The 18542-nt window shown below is 48.7% G+C and overlaps 1 protein-coding gene across 1 annotated transcript; it reads left to right on the forward strand.

Moving 5' to 3' along the window:
- The first annotated feature begins 9746 nt into the window (after window positions 1-9746).
- LOC116977151 (heat shock cognate 71 kDa protein-like) lies at window positions 9747-17613 on the forward strand. Its single transcript, XM_033027512.1, has 2 exons — window positions 9747-10029; window positions 15969-17613. Exons 1-2 carry the CDS (start codon window positions 9747-9749, stop codon window positions 17609-17611), a joined length of 1926 nt encoding a protein of 641 aa, XP_032883403.1. The 3' UTR covers window positions 17612-17613.
- The last annotated feature ends 929 nt before the right edge of the window (window positions 17614-18542 follow it).

The following is an 18542-nucleotide window of genomic DNA, read 5'->3' on the forward strand; positions in this document are numbered from 1 at the left end:
TGAATGACCTTAGCCTCCTTAAGAAATACAGTCGACTTTGTCCCTTCCTGTACACCGCCTCCATATGACTCTTCCAGTCCAGCTCACTGTCAAGCTGCACACCAAGGTACCTGTGGTTGGCGACCACCTCCACCTCAGTGCCCCTGATGGTGATTGGTGTTGGTTGAGTCCTCCTCCTCCCCCTCCTGAAATCCACAACTATCTCCTTGGTTTTTGTGGTGTTGAGATGGAGGTTATTGTGTGCACTCCACTCCACAAAGTTGTTTATTGTATCTCTATACTCCTCCTCATTGCCCCCTTTGATGAGGCCGACAACAGCTGTGTCATCTGAAATTTCTGCAAAAAGCAGCTGTTGGTGTTGTATTGGAAATCCGCTGTGTAGATGGTGAACAGGAATGGAGCCAGCACAGTTCCTTGTGGAGCCCCTGTGCTGCTCAGGATGGTGCTTGAGACATTGTTCTGTAGGCGCATGTACTGTGGTCTGAGGAAAAGGTAATCCAAACACCACAGTACCAGTAATGGATCCACCTTCATCTTCTCCATCTTCTCCCCTAGCAGTCGGGGCTGAATTGTGTTAAAGGGGCTTAAGAAGTCAAAGAATGTAATCCTTACAGATGCATCAGGGATGTCCAGATGTGTGTACGCCCTCTGCAGCATGTAAATGAGGGCATCATCGACACTGATGTTGGGCTGATATGCAAACTGTAAAGGATCCATTTGAGTTGACACACTAGTCCTGATGTAGAAGAGGACAAGTCTCTCAAATGTCTTCATAATATGTGAGGTGAGCGCTACTGGTCTGTAGTCATTGTGGTGAGTGGGATGGGTCTTCTTTGGGACAGGTACCAGGCAAGATGTTTTCCACAGCCTTGGGACCTTCTGTAGACGCAAGCTCAGGTTGAACAGGTGTGTTAGGATACCACACAGCTCTGAAGAGCAAGTCTTCAGTAGCCTTGGGCTGGTGTCATCGGGCCCCACTGCTTTCCCTGGCTTCAGTCTGTCCAGCATCATCTTGACCTGAGCAGTATGAAGAGTGGGGCTGCTGGTGGAGTAGGAGGTGGGAAGAGGGGACTCCGTGCAGGTGACATCTCAGGAGTGTTGGAGAGAGGGAGGGGAGGTGGAGAGGAAGCAGCAATGGTCAGCAGACAAGGTGGGGGGGGGGCTGGGGTGGTCTGGGGCAGTCAAATCTGTTGAAAAATCTGTTCAGATCATCAGCCAGACTCTGTTCGCCATCAGGCAGTGTACCGCCCTTCTGCTTCATGCCCGTGATCTTTCGCATTCCAGCCCATACCTGCTTCACTCCATCTTGCTGCAGCTGTCGTTCTAGTTTGAGCCTATAAGCTTCTTTCCCCTCCTTAATCCTCACCTTCAGTTCCAATAAGATACCCTCTCATCCTTCTAAATTCCCGAGTATGCAAGCCCAGCAGCTCCATTCTATCAACATATGACAGTCCCGCCATCTTGGGAATTAACCTTGTGAACCTACACTGCATTCGCTCAATAGTAAGAATGTCCTTCCTCAAATTTGGAGACCAAAACTGCACACAATACTCCAGGTGTGGTCTCACTAGGGCCCCGTACAACTGCCGAAGGACCTTTTTGCTCCTATACTTAACTCTTGTTATGAAGGCCAACATGCCATTAACTTTCTTCACTGCCTGCTGTACCTGCATGCTTACTTTCAGTGAGTGATAGACAAGGACACCCAGATCTCTGTGTTTCCCCTTTTCCAACATGACACCATTCAAATGATAATCTGCCTTCCTGTTATTGCTACCAAAGTGGATAACCTCACATTTATCCACATTATACTGCATCTGCCATGCATCTGCCCACTCACCCAACCTGTCCAAGGCACCCTGCATCCTCATGACATCCTCCTCACAGTTCACACTGCCACCCAGCTTTGTGTCGTCTGCAAATTTTCTGATGTTACTTTTAATCCCTTCATCTAAATCATTGATGTATATTGCTGCGGTCCCAGCACCGAGCCTTGCGGTACCCCATTAGCCACTGCCTGCCATTCTGAAAGGGACCCGTTAATCCCTACTCTTTGTTTCCTGTCTGCCAACCAATTTTCTATCCATGTCAGTGCCCTACCCCCAATACCATGTGCTCCAAGTTCAAATTTATTTGTCACATGCACCATAAGGTGCAGTGAAATGTTATTTACCATGCAGCGTTACAATTAAAAATGGACACAATACAAGGCATAATTCAACACAGACATCCACCACAGCATTCTTCACCGTGGTGGAAGGCAATACAGTTCAGACAGTCCTCCTTCTCCTTCTCCTCCCTTGTTCACCCGTGGTCGGGGCCCTAACCCTCCGTAGTCGCCGTTACGGATGGCCCGATGTTCAAGCCCTCTGGTCGGTATGCCGACATCGGGACAGGTCGGAGCCGGAGCTCCCAAATCGGCCACCTCCTTCCGGAGACCGTGGCTTCCAGATGCAGGCCGGCGGTTGGCGCTCTTCTCCGGCGACGCCCGGCAAGGGATCGCCCGCTCCATGATGGAAGGTCCGCTCCACGCCTGCCACCAGAAGCTCCACAGACCGAGGCTCCAAGATGTTGTAGGTTGCAGGCCAAAAGGTCGGAGCGCTGCCTGACATGCTGAGTTATTCCAGCACAATCTATTTTCAGGCAGATACTGTTGGCTTTGTTTTCAAAACACAATGCTCAGCTGCTTTACATGAATGACTAGAGGATTTTTGGTTGCAAAGATTTGTTTGGTGCTTTCCTGCTTCCCTCACTGTGTCTTGTTACATATGTTAATAATAAACCAATGCCAATATCACACTTGGAAGTTCCTCGAGTATCGGTCAAAACCCATCTCTTTTTTATTGTAATGGTAAGTGCCATGCATCTCTTCACTACTGATTCGAATTGCAGATTAACCTTTTGGGAATCCTGCACCGGCACTCCCAAGTCTCTTTGCACCTCCGATTTCTGGATTCTCTCCCCATTTAGACAATAGCCCACGCCTTTATTCCTACAATCAAAGTGCATGATTCCACACTTCAACAGGTTAACATACGAGTAGGTTAACGTCTGATGAGCGTTTGACAGCACTGTGCCTGTACTCACTGGAGTTTAGAAGAAGGACCTCATTGAAAAGTACCGAATAGTGAAAGGCTTGGATAGAGTGGATGTGGAAAGGATGTTTCCACTATTGAGAGAGTCTAGGACTAAAGGTCATAGCCTCAGAATGAAAGGACGTTCTTTTAGGAAGGTGATGAGGAGACATTTCTTTAGTCAGAGGGTGGTGAATCTGTGGAATTCTTCGAGCCAGCACTGCCATTCAATATGATCATGGCTGATCATCGAAAATCAGTACCCCGTTCCTGCTTTTTCCCCGTATCCCTTCATTCCTTTAGCCATAAGAACTAAATCTATCTTGAAAACATCCAGTGAATTGGCCTCCACTGCCTTCTGTGGCAGAGAATTCCACGGATTCACAATTCTCTGGGTGAAAACGTTTTGCCTCTTCTCAGTCCTAAATGGCCTACTCTTAATTCTTAAACTGACCCCTAGTTCCGAACTCCCCCAACATCGGGAACATTTTTCCTGCATCTAGCCTATCCTTTAAGAATTTTATATGTTTCTATAATAACATACCCTCTCATCCTAATACAAGCCCAGTCCACCCATTCTTTCATCATACTGTATGTCAGTCCTGCCATCCCGGGAATTAACCTGGTGAACCTACGCTGCACTCCCTCAATGGCAATAATGCCCTTCCTCAATTTAGGGGGCCAAAATTGTACACCATATTCCAGATGTGGTCTCACCAGGGCCCTGTACAACTGCAGTAGGACCTCCTTGCTCTTAAACTCAAATCTTCTCGCAATGAAGGCCAACATGCCATTAGCTTTCTTCAATGCCTGCTGCACCTGCATGAAAAGGACCTGTTAATTACTACTCTTTGCTTCCTGTCTGCCAACCAGTTTTCTATCCATGTCAACACCCTACCCCCAATACCATGTGCTCTAATTTTGCACACTAATCTCTCATGTGGGACCTTGGCAAAGGCAGATACGCCACATCCACTGGCTCTCCCTTATCCATTCTACTCAAAAACCCCAGAAGATTATTCGAGCGTGATTTCCCTTTCATAAATCCATGCTGACTTTGACCGATCCTGTCACTGCTTTCCAAATGTGCTTCTATTACATCTTTAGTAATCAACTCCAGCATCTTCCCCACTACCGATGTAAGGCTAACTGGGCTATAATTCCCCGTTTTCTCTCTCCCTCCTTTCTTAAAAAGTGGAGTTACATTGGCTACCCTCCAGTCCACGAACTGATCCAGAGTCTATAGAACTTGGAAAATGACCACCAATGCATCCACAATTTCTAGGGCCACCTCCTCCTTGAGTACTCTGGGATGCAGCCAGCAGGTCCTGGGGATTTATCTGCCTTCAGTCCCAACAGTTTACCTAACACCATATTCTGGTTAATTGGATTCAAAAGTCAAAGGTCTTTTATTGTCACGTGCACCAATTAAGGTACAGTGATATGTGAATTACCATACAGCAACAAGACACAACTACATAAGTTAACATAACCATCCACCACAGCGGATTCCCCACATTCGTCACTGTGATGGAAGGCAAAAAAGTCTAACCTTCCTCTTCATTCTGCCACGGTCAGGGCAGTTGAAGCCCCTGTGTCGGGGCGATCGATGCTCCCGCGTCCGGGAAGTCAAAGCTCCCGCGTCAGGGCGGTCGAAGCTCCTGTGGCTTGGACTTCCCGAAGTCGTATTCTGACCAGAGACCGCGGGCTCCGTGATGTTAAGTCCACAAGCACCCACAGTTGGAGCTCCGAGGTCGATCCCTGACAAAGGCCGCCAACTCCTCGATGTTAGGCCGCAGTGCAGACGGAGATACGGTATGGGGGGTGGGAAGAAAACATTTTAAAATCGCATCTCTGTTAACGTAAGAGATTAGAAAAAGTTTCCCCCACATAAAACAAGCTAAAGAACACTAAAAACATACATTTAACACATACTATTAAAACACAAAGAAGGAAGGGACACACAGACTGTTCCCTTCAGTTCCTCCCTCGCACTAGGTCCTCAGTTCCCTAGTATTTCCGGGAGATTGTTTGTGTTTTCCTTAGTGCCGCCATTTCCTTGTTTCCCCATTATAAATTCACCTGTCTGACTGTAAGGGACCTACTTCGTCTTCACTAATCTTTTCCGTTTTACATACCTAAAGAAACTTTTACAGTCTAGCTTTCTTTCATGCTCTTTTTTCCCCCTCTGTCCCTTTGTCCTCCTCTGTTGTGTTCTAAATTTCTCCCAGACCTGTGGTTTCATCTCACAACCTGCCTACTGCTGTTTGGTGGTCTGCATACCACGCCAACCAAAGATCTTATAGTGAGCAAGATGGTCCACTCCTGCGAAATACAATGGACTGACGTGTAGTACGCACCTGAGCGTAACTTCCGTCATTCCTAATTTGAGGAAGGACATTCTTGCTATTGAGGGAGTGCAGTATTGATTTACAAGGTTAATTCCCGGGATGGCGGGACTGTCATATGCTGAGAGAATGGAGCAGCTGGGCTTGTACACTCTGGAATTTAGAAGGATGTGAGGGGTTCTCATTGAAATATAAGATTGTTAAGGGTTTGGACACGCTAGAGGCAGGAAACGTATTCCCGATGTTGGGAGAGTCCAGAACCAGCGGCCACAGTTTAAGAATAAGGAATAAGCCATTTAGAACAGAGACGAGGAAACACTTTCTCACAGAGAGTGGTGAGTCTGTGGAATTCTATGCCTCAGAGGGCGGTGGAGGCAGGTTCTCTGGATGCTTTCAAGAGAGAGCTAGATAGGGCTCTTAAAAATAGCGGTGTCAGGGGATATGGGGAGAAGGCAGGAACGGGGTACTGATTGGGGATGATCAGCTGGCTCGAAGGGCCGAATGGCCTATTCCTGTACCTATTGTCTATTGTCTATTTCAGTAACCCTGACCCAACTTCACTTATGCCTCTCGCAGCGTTGCGGGGGAACAGTTTATGTTCCAACTAGCGTTTTCTGCCCTTGGCTATTTCGCAGTTCTACCCATACCGATTCAACACCATCCAAGCTAATGTCTCCTTGCTATTGCATTAATTTCCTCTTTAACCTGCAATGCCACCCCACTTCCTCTTCCTTTCTGTCTATCCTTCTGAATATCGAATATTCAGCATGTTTAGCTCCCAGCCTTGGTCACCCTGGAGCCATGTCTCCGTAATTCCGACTATATCATATCCCTTAACTCTAACTGCACATTCAATTCATCCACCTTATATCGAATGCTCCTCGCATTATGGCACAAAGTTTTCAGGTTAGTTTTTTTAAAATCTCCCTTCAACCTTTCGCTTCTGTTGTCCTTTTATGGCCCTCTCTCTCCTTGCATTGGGTCCCATCCCCCTGCCCTGTTAGTTTAAACACAACATTTCCTACAATCTCTCGTTAACTGCATGGATACGCATCCATGTTATTGATTCCACCCCGCCCTATTTTTTAGTTTAAACCCATCAGTGTAGCACAAGCAAACCTTCCTGCCAGAATGTCAGTCCCAAATCCCTGCCCCCTGCACCAACTCCTCTGCCACACATTCAGATCCCCTATCTCCCTGTTCCTACCCTCACTAGCATGAGGTACTGGAAGCAGATAACCACCCTAGAAGTCCTGCTTTTCAGCCTCCTACCTAGTTCTCTATACTCATGTTGCAGAACCTCCTTCCTTTTCTTACCCACGTCATTTGTGCCTATAAGCGCAACTACTTCCGGCTGTTCACCTTTCCTCTCAAGGATATTCTGAGGTCGGTCTGAGACATCTTGGACCCTGGCTGCAGGGAGGCAACACACCATCCTCGAGTCTCGCCTGTCGCAGCAGGATCTCCTATCCGCACCTTGGACAATGGAGTCACCCACAACTATGGCTCTGCCTAACGTCAGTCTCGCCAGTCGAGTCTCAGCGCTAGGATTTGAGTCACAGACCTGTCCGCCTTTCGGACTGAAAGCGTCGTCTGCCCCGACAGCTCCCAAGAGGGAGTACCTGTTTTCAAGAGGTACTTCCACCCAGGTCTCCTGCACTCACTTCATCCCCTTTCTTTCCGTCTCTACCCGTCGCACCTCCTGCACTGTTGGAGTGACAAACTGACTGCAGGCCCTATCCAGGAAGCTTTCGTCATCCCGGATGGACCCACAGGTCATCCAGCTGCTGCTCCAGTTCCCCAACTCGGCCCCTGAGGAGCTGCATCTGAACACAGTCCCCACAGGTGTAGTGGTCAGTGACACCAGCAGTGCCCCTGACTTCCCACATCCTGCAACAAATGTATTGCAATAAAATTCCTGCCATCACATGTATAAATATCACACACACACACACACACACACACACACACACACACACACACACACACACACACACACACACACACACACACACACACACACAAGATTCAAGTGTAGCCTCCTTGCCTCAGCCTCCTCGGCGAAAACACTTGAGCCAAAGACTCGCACTTTACCGCACCAAGGCGCTCCCTTAGACCTGAACTTAATTTTACCTAATCGTCAACCATCCACTCAACTAGAAGACAGACACAAAATGCTGGAGTAACTCAGCGGGAGAGGCAGCATCTCTGGAGAGAAAGAATGGGCGACGTTTCGTGGTCGAGACCCTTCTGCGGAGTGCCACGAGGTTCCATCCTTGACCCCATTCTCTTCTCCCTGTATATGCTCCCCTTAGGCTAAGTCATTCAAAGGCACGGCATTTCCTTCCATTGCTATGCAGACGATACACAACTCTATCTCCCCATGATGCCCAAAACCCGATCAAATCTACTTAACCTTATCCACTGCCTTGAGGATATAAAGTGTTGCATGGCCCAGAACTTCCTCCAACTAAATGAGAGTGTCTGAGGTCATCCCCTTCGGCCCCTCGGACTCAATCAAAATGATAGCAGGCAGCCTTGGAGGCCTTACCCCATTACTCAATCCTCACATCGTGATATTTGACTCAGCATTGAAATTTGACAAACAAGTCAATGCAGTGGTAAAAGCTAGCTTCTTCCAGCAGGACGATAGCTAAAATAAAACAATTCCTCCAGTTTGATTACCTCGAAAAGATCATCCACACATTTATCTCCTCCAGCCTTGATTACTGCAACTCCCTCTACACTGGCATCAGCCAATCTTCCCTGTCTTGCCTGCAACTGGTCCAAAACGCCGCAGCGAGACTCCTGACGGGCACCCGAAAAAGGGACCACATCACCCCGATTCTGGCTTCTCTCCACTGGCTCCCTGTGCGGTTCCGAATAAATTTCAAGATCCTTTATGTTTACAAAGCCCTTAACGGGCTTGCCCCCACCTACATCAAAAGTCTGCTTACCCACCACACCACCTCCAGGTCCCTCAGATCGGCCGACTTGGGGTTACTAAACATCCCGCGGTCCATGCATAAGCTCAGGGGCGACCGCGCCTTTGCGGTTGCAACACCTAGACTGTGGAACAGCATCCCTCTTCCCATCAGAACAGCCCCCTCCATCGACTCTTTTAAGTCGAGACTTAAAACTCATCTTACTCTCAAGCCTTTCTTGATGTCCTCTGAGGGAGAGCTATATGTATGTATTTATGTATGTACTTAATCTATGAACCAATGTTGTATAACATTACTACCTCCACCAATGTAAAGTCCTTTAGTCAACGTGAGTTGTTTTTTAAATGTGCTATAGAAATAAAAGTGACTTGACTTCTTCAGACTTGAAACGTCACCCATTCATTCTCTCCAGAGGTGCTGCCTGTTCCGCTGAGTTACTCCAGCATTTTGTGTCTACCTTCTATTTAAACTGGCATCTGCAGTTCCTTCCTACACATTTCATCCACTCCACTAATTAGGATGTCTAAGCCGATCCACTCACTCGCTCGCTGGTCTGGCGGCTGCTGCTGCTCTGCCATCTTCCAGGTGAATTGAATCTGAGATTCATTGCCACAGGAGGCTGTGAAGGCCGCGGACATTCGGGTGTCGACATTCGAGAGATAAATCAGCCATGATTGAATGGCGGAGTAGACTCGATGGGCCGAACGGCCTAATTCTGCTCCTACAACTGATGCAAGGGTCTGGTCCGCCAACCACAGCTCCATGATGTTGAAGCAGTAGGCACAACACTCCAGAGCTTCAAACGGCGATCCAGGTAAGGCATTGCCCGCTCCGCGATGAATCCAATATGTATTTTAAAACCATCTGTTTAATGACAAAATACAATAGGATCTAAAAGTGTCACACTGTCACTGTCGGGTAGTCATGGTCCTCTAGTCGCGGGGGTGGGGGATTGGGAGGGGGGGAGGCTCACAAGTGAAATAGCTTAGGGCCTCTCTTCATCTAAATCCGGCCCTGCTAGGGGCCGTTGCTGGGGTCCGTTGCTGGGCAGCGTCGTCACGGGCTCGTTGCTAGGGGTCGTTGCTTGGGGCCGTTGCTGGGCAACGTCGTCACGGGGCGACGCTCGTCACCGCCCCGCCGGCCACGTGGTCCGGTCGCACCCATTGGTCAGAGTTCCCGCGGATGCCATTGGTCCGTGCCCCGCGGTGAACGCTGATTGGTGAGCGGGTGGACGGGCCCACGTGGCCCGCGGGGCTGTGATTGGTCGGTGTCCGCGGGGAGGCGTGGCTCCGGGACAAAGGGCGTGGTGCTGTGATTGGCCGGGGTTTGCGCGGGAGGGAGCGGGCGGCCGCGGCGTCTTCAGCTCCGCAACCGGCGCCATGTCCGCCCGCTCGCCGGCCGTCGGCATCGACCTGGGCACCACCTACTCGTGTGTCGGAGTCTTCCAGCACGGCAAGGTGGAGATCATCGCCAACGACCAGGGCAACCGCACCACGCCCAGCTACGTGGCCTTCACCGACACCGAGCGGCTGATCGGCGACCCCGCCAAGAACCAGGGGGCCGTCAACCCCACCAACACCGTCTTCGACGCCAAGCGGCTCATCGGCCGCAGGTTCGACGACCCGACGGTGCAGAGCGACATCAAGCAGTGGCCCTTCACCGGTGAGAGGGCTGCGGCCGTGCGGCCCCTCCACAGCCTATTGTCACCACAGCTGTGGGCTCACACCTCAACATCTGGACCAGTCATAGAGTCTGAAGAAGGGTCTCGACCCGAAACGTCACCCCTTCCTTCTCTCCAGAGATGCTGCCTGTCCCGCTGAGTTGCTCCAGCTTTTTGTGTCTATCAATAGAGCCACACAGCACAGAAAGAGGCGCTTCAGCCCATCTAGCCTATGGCAACCCAACATGCCCCGTCTACACTAATCCCACCAGCCATGTCTCACCTTTATCCCTCTAAACTTGTCCTATCCATGTATCTCACCTATTAAATCTATCCCCTCTCTCCTTAGACATACAGTTCCCTTCCTCCCGCCCCACAATCAGTTTGTGGTATCGTCTGTTGTCTTTCCGCTGACTGGTTAGCGCACAACAAAGGTTTTTCACTGTACCTCGGTACACATGACAATAAATTCAACTGAACTCACATACTGAAGAAGGGTATCACAAAATGCTGGAGTAACCTAGTGGGTGAGCCAGCATCTCTGGAGAGAAGGAATGGGCGATGTTTCGAGTCGGGACCCTTCTTCAGATTGATGTCAGGGGAGGGGGCGGGACAAAGATAGAATGTAGTCGGAGACAGTAAGACTAGTAGGAGAACTGGGAAGGGGGATGGGATGGAGAGAGAAAGCAAGGGCTATCTGAAATTAGAGAAGTCAATGTTCATACCGCTGGAGTGTAAACTTCCCAAGAGTAAACTTCCCAAGAGGTGCTGTTCCTCCAATTTGCGCTGGGCCGCAATCTGACAATGGAGGAGGCCCAGGACAGAAAGATCAGGTTGGGAATGGGAGTGGGAGTTAAAGTGCTGAGCCACCAGGAGATCAGGTAGGTTAAGACGGACTGAGTGGAGATGTTCAGTGAAACGATCACTGAGCCTTTGCTTGGTCTCGCCGATGTAGAGAAGCTGACACCTGGAACAGCGGACACAGTAGATGAGGTTGGAGGAGATGCAAGTGAACCTCTGCCTCATCTGGAAAGACTGTTTGAGTCCTTGGATGGAGTTGAGGGGGGAGGTACAGGGACAGGGGAAAGTACCTGGGGAGGGGGTGGTTTGGGTAGGAAGGGATGAGTTGACCAGGGAATTTCGGAGGGAACGGTCTGCGGAAAGCAGAAAGGGGTGGAGATGGGAAGATGTAGCCAGTAGTGGGATCCCGTTGGCGGTGGCGAAAATATTGGAGCGATGGCTGATGGGGTGGAAGGTGAGGACTAGTGGGACTCTGTCCTTGTTACGAATAGGGGGAGGGGGAGTAAGAGCGGAGCTGCAGGATATCGAGGAGATCCTAGAGAGAACCTCATCTATAATGGAATAGGGGTACTCCCGTTTCCTAAAGAATGTCTCCGATGCCCTGGTATTGAACACATCATCCTGGGTGCAGATGCGGCATAGATGGAGGAATTGGGAGCTAGGGATAGAGTCTTTACAGGAAGCAGGGTGGGAAGAAGTGCAGTCAAGATAGCTATGGGAGTCAGTAGGTTTGTAGTACATGTCGGTCAATAGTCTGTTTCCTGTGATGGAGACGGTGAGATCCAGAAACGGTTCGGAGATGTCGGAGATGGTCCGTGAATTTGAGTGCAGGATGGAAATTAGTTGTGATACTGATGAAGTCAAAAAGGGTCCTGACCCGAAGCATCACTTATCCACGCTTACCAGAGATGCAGCCTGACCAGCTGAGTTACTCCAGCACTTTATTTTTTTTTTTCTGGAGAAAGATGGAGGGAATTAAGTTGTGTGTATGGGGTGGAGGGATATTGTAATATGTACAAATGTCATGGTGCAGTTTTATAAAACTATGGTTAGGTTGCATTTGGCGTATGGTGTCGAGTTCTGACATAGTAAGACCCTTAACTACATTGATGTACAGAGGGATCTTGGGCTCCAAGTACACAGCTCCCTGAAAGTGGCTACACAAGTAGATAGAGTGGTAAAGTGTTTGTTATGCTTTCTTTCAGTGGTCTGGGCATTGAGTATAAAGTCAGGAAGTCATTATGCAGCTTTACTGGACTGTGGTTAGGCTGCATTTGGAGCAGTACGTGTAGTTCTGGTCACCCCATCAGGGGAAAGATGTGGAGGCTTTGGAGAGGAGGTTTGCTAGAATGTTGTCTGAATTAAAGGGTATTAGCTACAGGGAGATGTTGGATAGACTTGGATTGTTTTCTCTGTAATGCTGGAGGTTGCGGGATAGAAGGGTATAAAATTTATGAGAGGCATAGATAGGGCAGACAGTCAGAATCTTTTTCCCACCATGGTAGAAATGTCAAAGGCTAGAAGACAAAGGAGTGAAAGGAGGAAGTTTAGATATGTGGTGAGACATTTTAGTAGGTGGGTGCGCAATCATGCTGCCGGATGCGGGTGGAGGCAGATATGATAATGGTGTTTAAGAGGCTTTTGGATGGGCACGTGGATATGCGGGGAATGGAGGGATATGGATCACGCGCAGGCAGAGGAGATTAGTTTAACTTGGCATCATGTTTTGCACTGACATTATGGGCTGAAGGGCCTGTTCCTGTGCTGTCTGTTCTATGCTGTATATACGAACCCAAAGGGGTCATGATGGGTTAGAAGTGGAGATGTTTCCTCAAATGGGAGAGCCTCGAACCTGTGGACAAAGTTTCGGCATAAATGGTTATTTCATTTAAAACTGAGCTGTGGAAAACTGCACCCAGATGAACACAGAATATTACAGCACAGGAACAGGCCCTTCAGCCCAGGTGGATTACAGGTGTACTTGTACAGGTGTCTAAAATCACGAGGGGAATAGATAGATGAATGCACACTGTCTGTCCCCAGAGTGGGGAATCGAGAGGTAGAGGGCATATGTTTAAGGTGAGAAGGGAATGATTTAATTATAACCTGTGGGACTACTTTTTCCACAAAAAAGGTGATATATATTTGGAATGAGCTGTCAAAGGTAGAGGTTGAGACGGGTAGAATGACATCATTTAAAAGATATTTGGACAGCTACATAGTCATACAAGGAAACAGACCCTTTGGCCCAACTTGCCCACACCGACCAACATGTCCCATCATTAGTCTCGCATGCATTTGGCCCATATCCCTCTAAACCTGTCCTATCCATGTACCTGTCTAATAGTCCGGCAGCTCGTTCCATGCACCCACCACCCTTTGTGTTATAGGAAAGGAAAGGTTTAGAGTAACATGGGTTAAAGGACTTGGATGGGGACTCAGTTGGCATTAACTAGTTGTGTCAAAGGGTCTATTTACGTGCTGGGAATAAGATTTAGTGCATTTGTCCTATCTATTCCTCTTAATTTTATGTATCTGTTGAATCACCCCTCGGCCTACTCCATTCCAGGGGTGATTTAACAGAGGTTTGTAAAATTAAGAGAAATAGTTAGAACTATTTGTCACCATAGCTATTATACCTATTTTATACCTATCTTAGGCACAAATAGATGTTATATTTCTGAGGCACCCCTCAGCCTATCCAATCTCTCCATAAAACTAATGTCCAATAATCCAGGCAAGATCCCAGTGAGTCCACTGCATTCTCTCCAGCACAACCAACATCCCTCCTATAGTGTGGCGATCAGAACTGTGTGCAATACTCCAAGCAGCATCTAACCAGTGACTTGTAAACTTATAAATTTATATATCCGTTCCCTGACTTAAGAAAGCCTTCTTCACCACTCTATCTGAATCATTATGTTATTACTTTCAGGAAACTGGACTTAAATCCGAAAGTACTTCTGTCAGCTTTCCTTCATGCCCAACAATTGATGGTATTTGTCCTACCCCTCTGACTTCTTTAGTCAGAGGGTGGTGAATCTGTGGAATTCATTGCCACAGAAGGCTGGAGGTCAACTCAATGGATATTTTTAAGGTGGAGATTGACAGATTCTTGATTAGTACGGGTGTCAGGGATTACGAGGAGAATGGGGTTGAGAGGGAAAAAAAGATCAGCCATGGTTGAATGGCATAAGGGACTCGATGGGCCGAATGGCCTTATTGTGCTCCTAGAACATGAATTATGACTTCCCAAATTACATCAGTTTGCACTTGTTATTAAATTCCATCTGTCATTGCTCCACCCAATCTTTTATCTGATCCACATTTTACTGTAGCCTTAGACACTTCCTCACTATCACATCATCACTGACTTTCATGTAATTTACAAAGTTACTGACTATACCTCCTACATCCATATCCAAGTTATTAATATCTACAGGGGTCCTAGCATCATAAGGTCATAAGTGATAGGAGTAGAATTAGGCCTTTTGGCCCATCAAGTCTACTCCGCCATTCAATCATGGCTGATCAATCTCTCCCTCCTAACCCCATTCACAGTTGCCTGATAACAGCTGGGAAGAAACCCAAGAATCTGGAGGTGTACGTTTTCACACTTCTATAACCTTTTGCCCAATAGGAGAGGGGAGAAGAGGGAGCGGCCAGGGTGCGACTCGTCCTTGATTATGCAGCTGGCCTTGCCAAGGCAGCATGAGGTATAAATTAAGTCAATGGACGGGAGGTAGGTTTGTGTGAAGGCCTGGGCTGCATCCACAATTCGCTGCAATTTCTTGTGGTCTTGGGCGGAGCTGTTCCCAAACCATGCTGTGATGCATCCCAATAAAATGCTTTCTACGGTACATCTGTAGATGGTGGTGGGAGTTGTAGGGAACATCCTGAAATTCCTATGCCTTCTAAGGAAGTAGAGGCATTGGTGTGCTTTCTTGGTCGTTGCTTCAATATGGGTGGTCCAGGAAAAGTTGTTGGTGACTCCTAGGAATTTGAAGCTTTCAACCATCTCTACTTCAGCACTGTCAATGCAAACTGGGGTATGTGTAGCGCTTCGCTTCTTGAAGTAGTTTACTGTTTATTGCCCTGCCTTCATCAGTTTTCTTCGTTAGTTCCAGAAAACATTTAATCCGTAGAATTGCTGCCTTACGACGACCCGGGCTCGAACATGACTACGAGTGCCAGTTCCTGTGCTTTAGTGTTCTACAGTATTTAACAGGCGATCAGTGGCGTGGTCTCAGTGGGCTGAAGGGTCTGTTTCTGACAGAAAATGATGGAATGTAGAAGATTTTTGGAAGGTGACCAGTTTCATTGTAGACTGAATGCAAAAAAATGGTTTCACCATCTTGCGCTTGCTGTTCAATGGAGAATTATCGATGGATGTCGGCAGTGAAGTATACCTTGCTGCTTTCCATGGGTTGGGCAACAAATAGGATTATTTAATGCGTCCTAGTTTAGTTTATTGTCACGGGTACCGAGGTACAGTGAAATGCTTTTTTATTGCGTGATCTCCAGTCAACGGAAAAACTATGAAGGAGGGTCTCGACCAAAAATTTCACCCATTGCTTCTCTCCAGAGATGCTGCCTGTCCCGTTGAGTTACTCCAGCTTTTTGTGTCTGTCTTCGACTATGGTTATATGGTTATATACATGATTTCAATCAAACTGTCCGCAATGTACAGATACCAGATAAAGGGAATAATGTTCAGTGCAAGATAAAGTTCAATCAAAACTAGTCTGAGGGTCTGCAATGAGGTGGATGTGAGGTCAGGACTACTTTCCAGTTGAGAGGATGGTTCAGTTGCCTGATAACAGCTGGGAAACTGTCCTTGAATCTGGAGGTGTGCGTTTTCACACTTCTGTACCTCTTGCCTGATGGGAGAAGAGGGAGTGACCGGGGTGAGACCGGTCCTTGATTATGCTGCTGGCCTTGCCGAGGCAGCGTGAAGTGTAGATGGAGTCAATGGTAGGGAGGTTGGTTTGTGTGATCATATCAGCCATGTCACAAGTTCTCTGCAATTCCTTGCGGTCATGGATGGAGCTGTTCCCAAACCATGCTGTGATGCATCCCGATAAAATGCTTTATAATTTAAAACCTGTCTTAATTAAACATGTCTTAATTATTTTCCCAGTGATAAATGATGACGGGAAGCCCAAAGTGCAGGTGGAGTACAAGGGAGAGAATAAGTCTTTCTTTGCTGAAGAGATTTCGTCGATGGTGCTGACAAAAATGAAGGAGACGGCAGAAGCATACCTCGGCGGTCCAGTCAGCAACGTGGTCATCACTGTGCCGGCGTACTTCAATGATAGCCAGAGACAAGCCACCAAAGATGCCGGGACCATTGCTGCTCTTAACGTGATGCGGATCATCAATGAACCCACCGCAGCAGCCATTGCTTACGGACTGGACAAAGCGGGATCCGGTGAGCACAGCGTCCTCATCTTCGACCTGGGTGGCGGAACATTCGATGTCTCCATCCTTACCATCGAGGATGGCATCTTCGAAGTCAAGTCCACCTCTGGCGACACTCACCTGGGAGGGGAGGACTTTGACAACCGCATGGTCAGCTACTTCATCGAGGAGTTCAAGCGTAAGTTTAAGAAGGACATCTCCCAGAACAAGCGTGCGGTAAGGCGGCTGGGTACAACCTGTGAGCGGGCCAAAAGGACACTGTCCTCCAGCACGCAAGCCAGCATCGAGATCGACTCCCTGCACGAGGGTGTCGACTTCTACACCGCCATCACCAGGGCCCGGTTTGAGGAACTCAACGGCGACCTCTTCAGAGCCACGCTGGAGCCCGTGGAGAAGGCCATTCGCGACGCCAAGATCGACAAGTCACTGATACAGGACGTTGTCCTTGTGGGAGGCTCCACCAGGATTCCCAAGATCCAGAAAATGCTCCAGGACTTCTTCAACGGGAAGGAGCTGAACAAGAGCATAAACCCGGACGAAGCCGTGGCCTACGGGGCAGCAGTGCAGGCGGCCATCTTATCGGGAGACAAGTCTGAGAATGTGCAGGACCTGTTGCTCTTGGACGTCTCTCCTCTGTCCCTCGGCATCGAGACAGCCGGGGGGATCATGACGGCCCTCATCAAACGCAACACCACCATCCCCACCAAGCAGACGCAGGTCTTCACCACGTACTCGGAGAACCAGACCAGCGTGCTGATCCAGGTGTACGAGGGTGAGCGGGCCATGACCAAAGACAATAACATGCTGGGCCGCTTCTCCCTGACCGACATCCCGCCGGCGCCTCGCGGCCTACCGCAGATCGAGGTGACCTTCGACATAGACGCCAACGGCATCCTCAACGTGTCGGCCATCGACAAGAGCACCGGCCACGCCAGCAAGATCACCATCACCAACGACAAGGGCCACCTGAGCAAGGACGATATCGAGCGCATGGTGCAGGACGCGGAGCAGTACAAGACGGAGGACGACACCAACCGCCAGAGGGTGGCGGCCAAGAACGTCCTGGAATCCTATGCCTACAACATGAAGCAGGCCATGCAGGACGACAAGCTGAAGGGGAAGATCAGTGATGAGGAGCAGACGGTCATCCTGGCCAAGTGTCAGGAGGTCCTCGGCTGGCTGGAAACAAACCAGACCGCGGAGAAGGAGGAGCTCGACTACCAGCAGAAAGAGCTGGAGCAGATTTGCAAACCGCTGCTGAAGTTCCTCAGATGCCCCTGCAGTGGGATTCCCCAGAGTGCCGCAGGTGCCCCCTCCGTGCCTGAAGCTGCATCTGGGCCCACCATTGAAGAGGTTGACTGAGTGGTGTGGGCCGGGGCACTGGACTAACTGCCCACTCACCAGCTGCTTATTGCCCTGCTGGGAGGGGAGGTCTGACAATGTACTATCAATCATGTTCCATTCAAATAATACAAAAGACTCCACCATTTTCTTTTTCTCTTGCTTACTGTAGATTAATTGCCAGAGCTCCTGAAGCAATTACCATCCATCGCACCCATGATGCTTTCTGGGTTTTTTTAAACATTATCACGGTATTCCAGAGCACAAACAAGACACCTGACTTATAAAGTCACAAAGTGCTGGAGTAACTCAGCAGGTCAGGCAGCATCTCCGGAGAACATGGATAGGTCGACCTATCACTTGCCAGTCTTTGATTCCCCTTCCCCCACCCCACCCCACCACAATTAGTTTGAAGAAGGGTCCCGATCCAAAACGTCACCTACCCACATTCTCCAGAGATGCTGCCTAATATTCATATTGAAATATAGAAAAATAGATGCCCGTGTAAACCAGCACCGCCATTCAATATGGTCATGGCTGATCATCTTAAATCAGTACCCTGTTTCTGCTTTTTCCCCATATCCCTTGATTCCTTTATCCCTAAGAGCTAAATCTAATTCTCTTTTGAAAACATCCAGAGAATTCCACAGATTTACATCTCCTTGGGTGAAAAAGTTTTTCCTCATCTGAGACCTAAAAGGTCTACCCCTTATTCTTAAACTGTGACCCTGGTTCTGGACTCCCCCAACATCAGGAACATTTTTCCTGCATCTAGCCTGTCCAATCTTTTAAGAATGTTATATGTTTCTATAAGATAACCTCTCATCCTTCTAAATTCCAGTGAATACAATCCCAGTCGACCCATTCTTTCATCATATGTCAGCCCCGCCATCCTGGGAATTAGCCTGGTGAACCTACAATGCACTCCCTCAATAGTAATAATGTCCTTCCT

Source organism: Amblyraja radiata, chromosome 9, assembly GCF_010909765.2.
Source record: "Amblyraja radiata isolate CabotCenter1 chromosome 9, sAmbRad1.1.pri, whole genome shotgun sequence".
Taxonomy (NCBI): Eukaryota; Metazoa; Chordata; class Chondrichthyes; order Rajiformes; family Rajidae; genus Amblyraja; species Amblyraja radiata.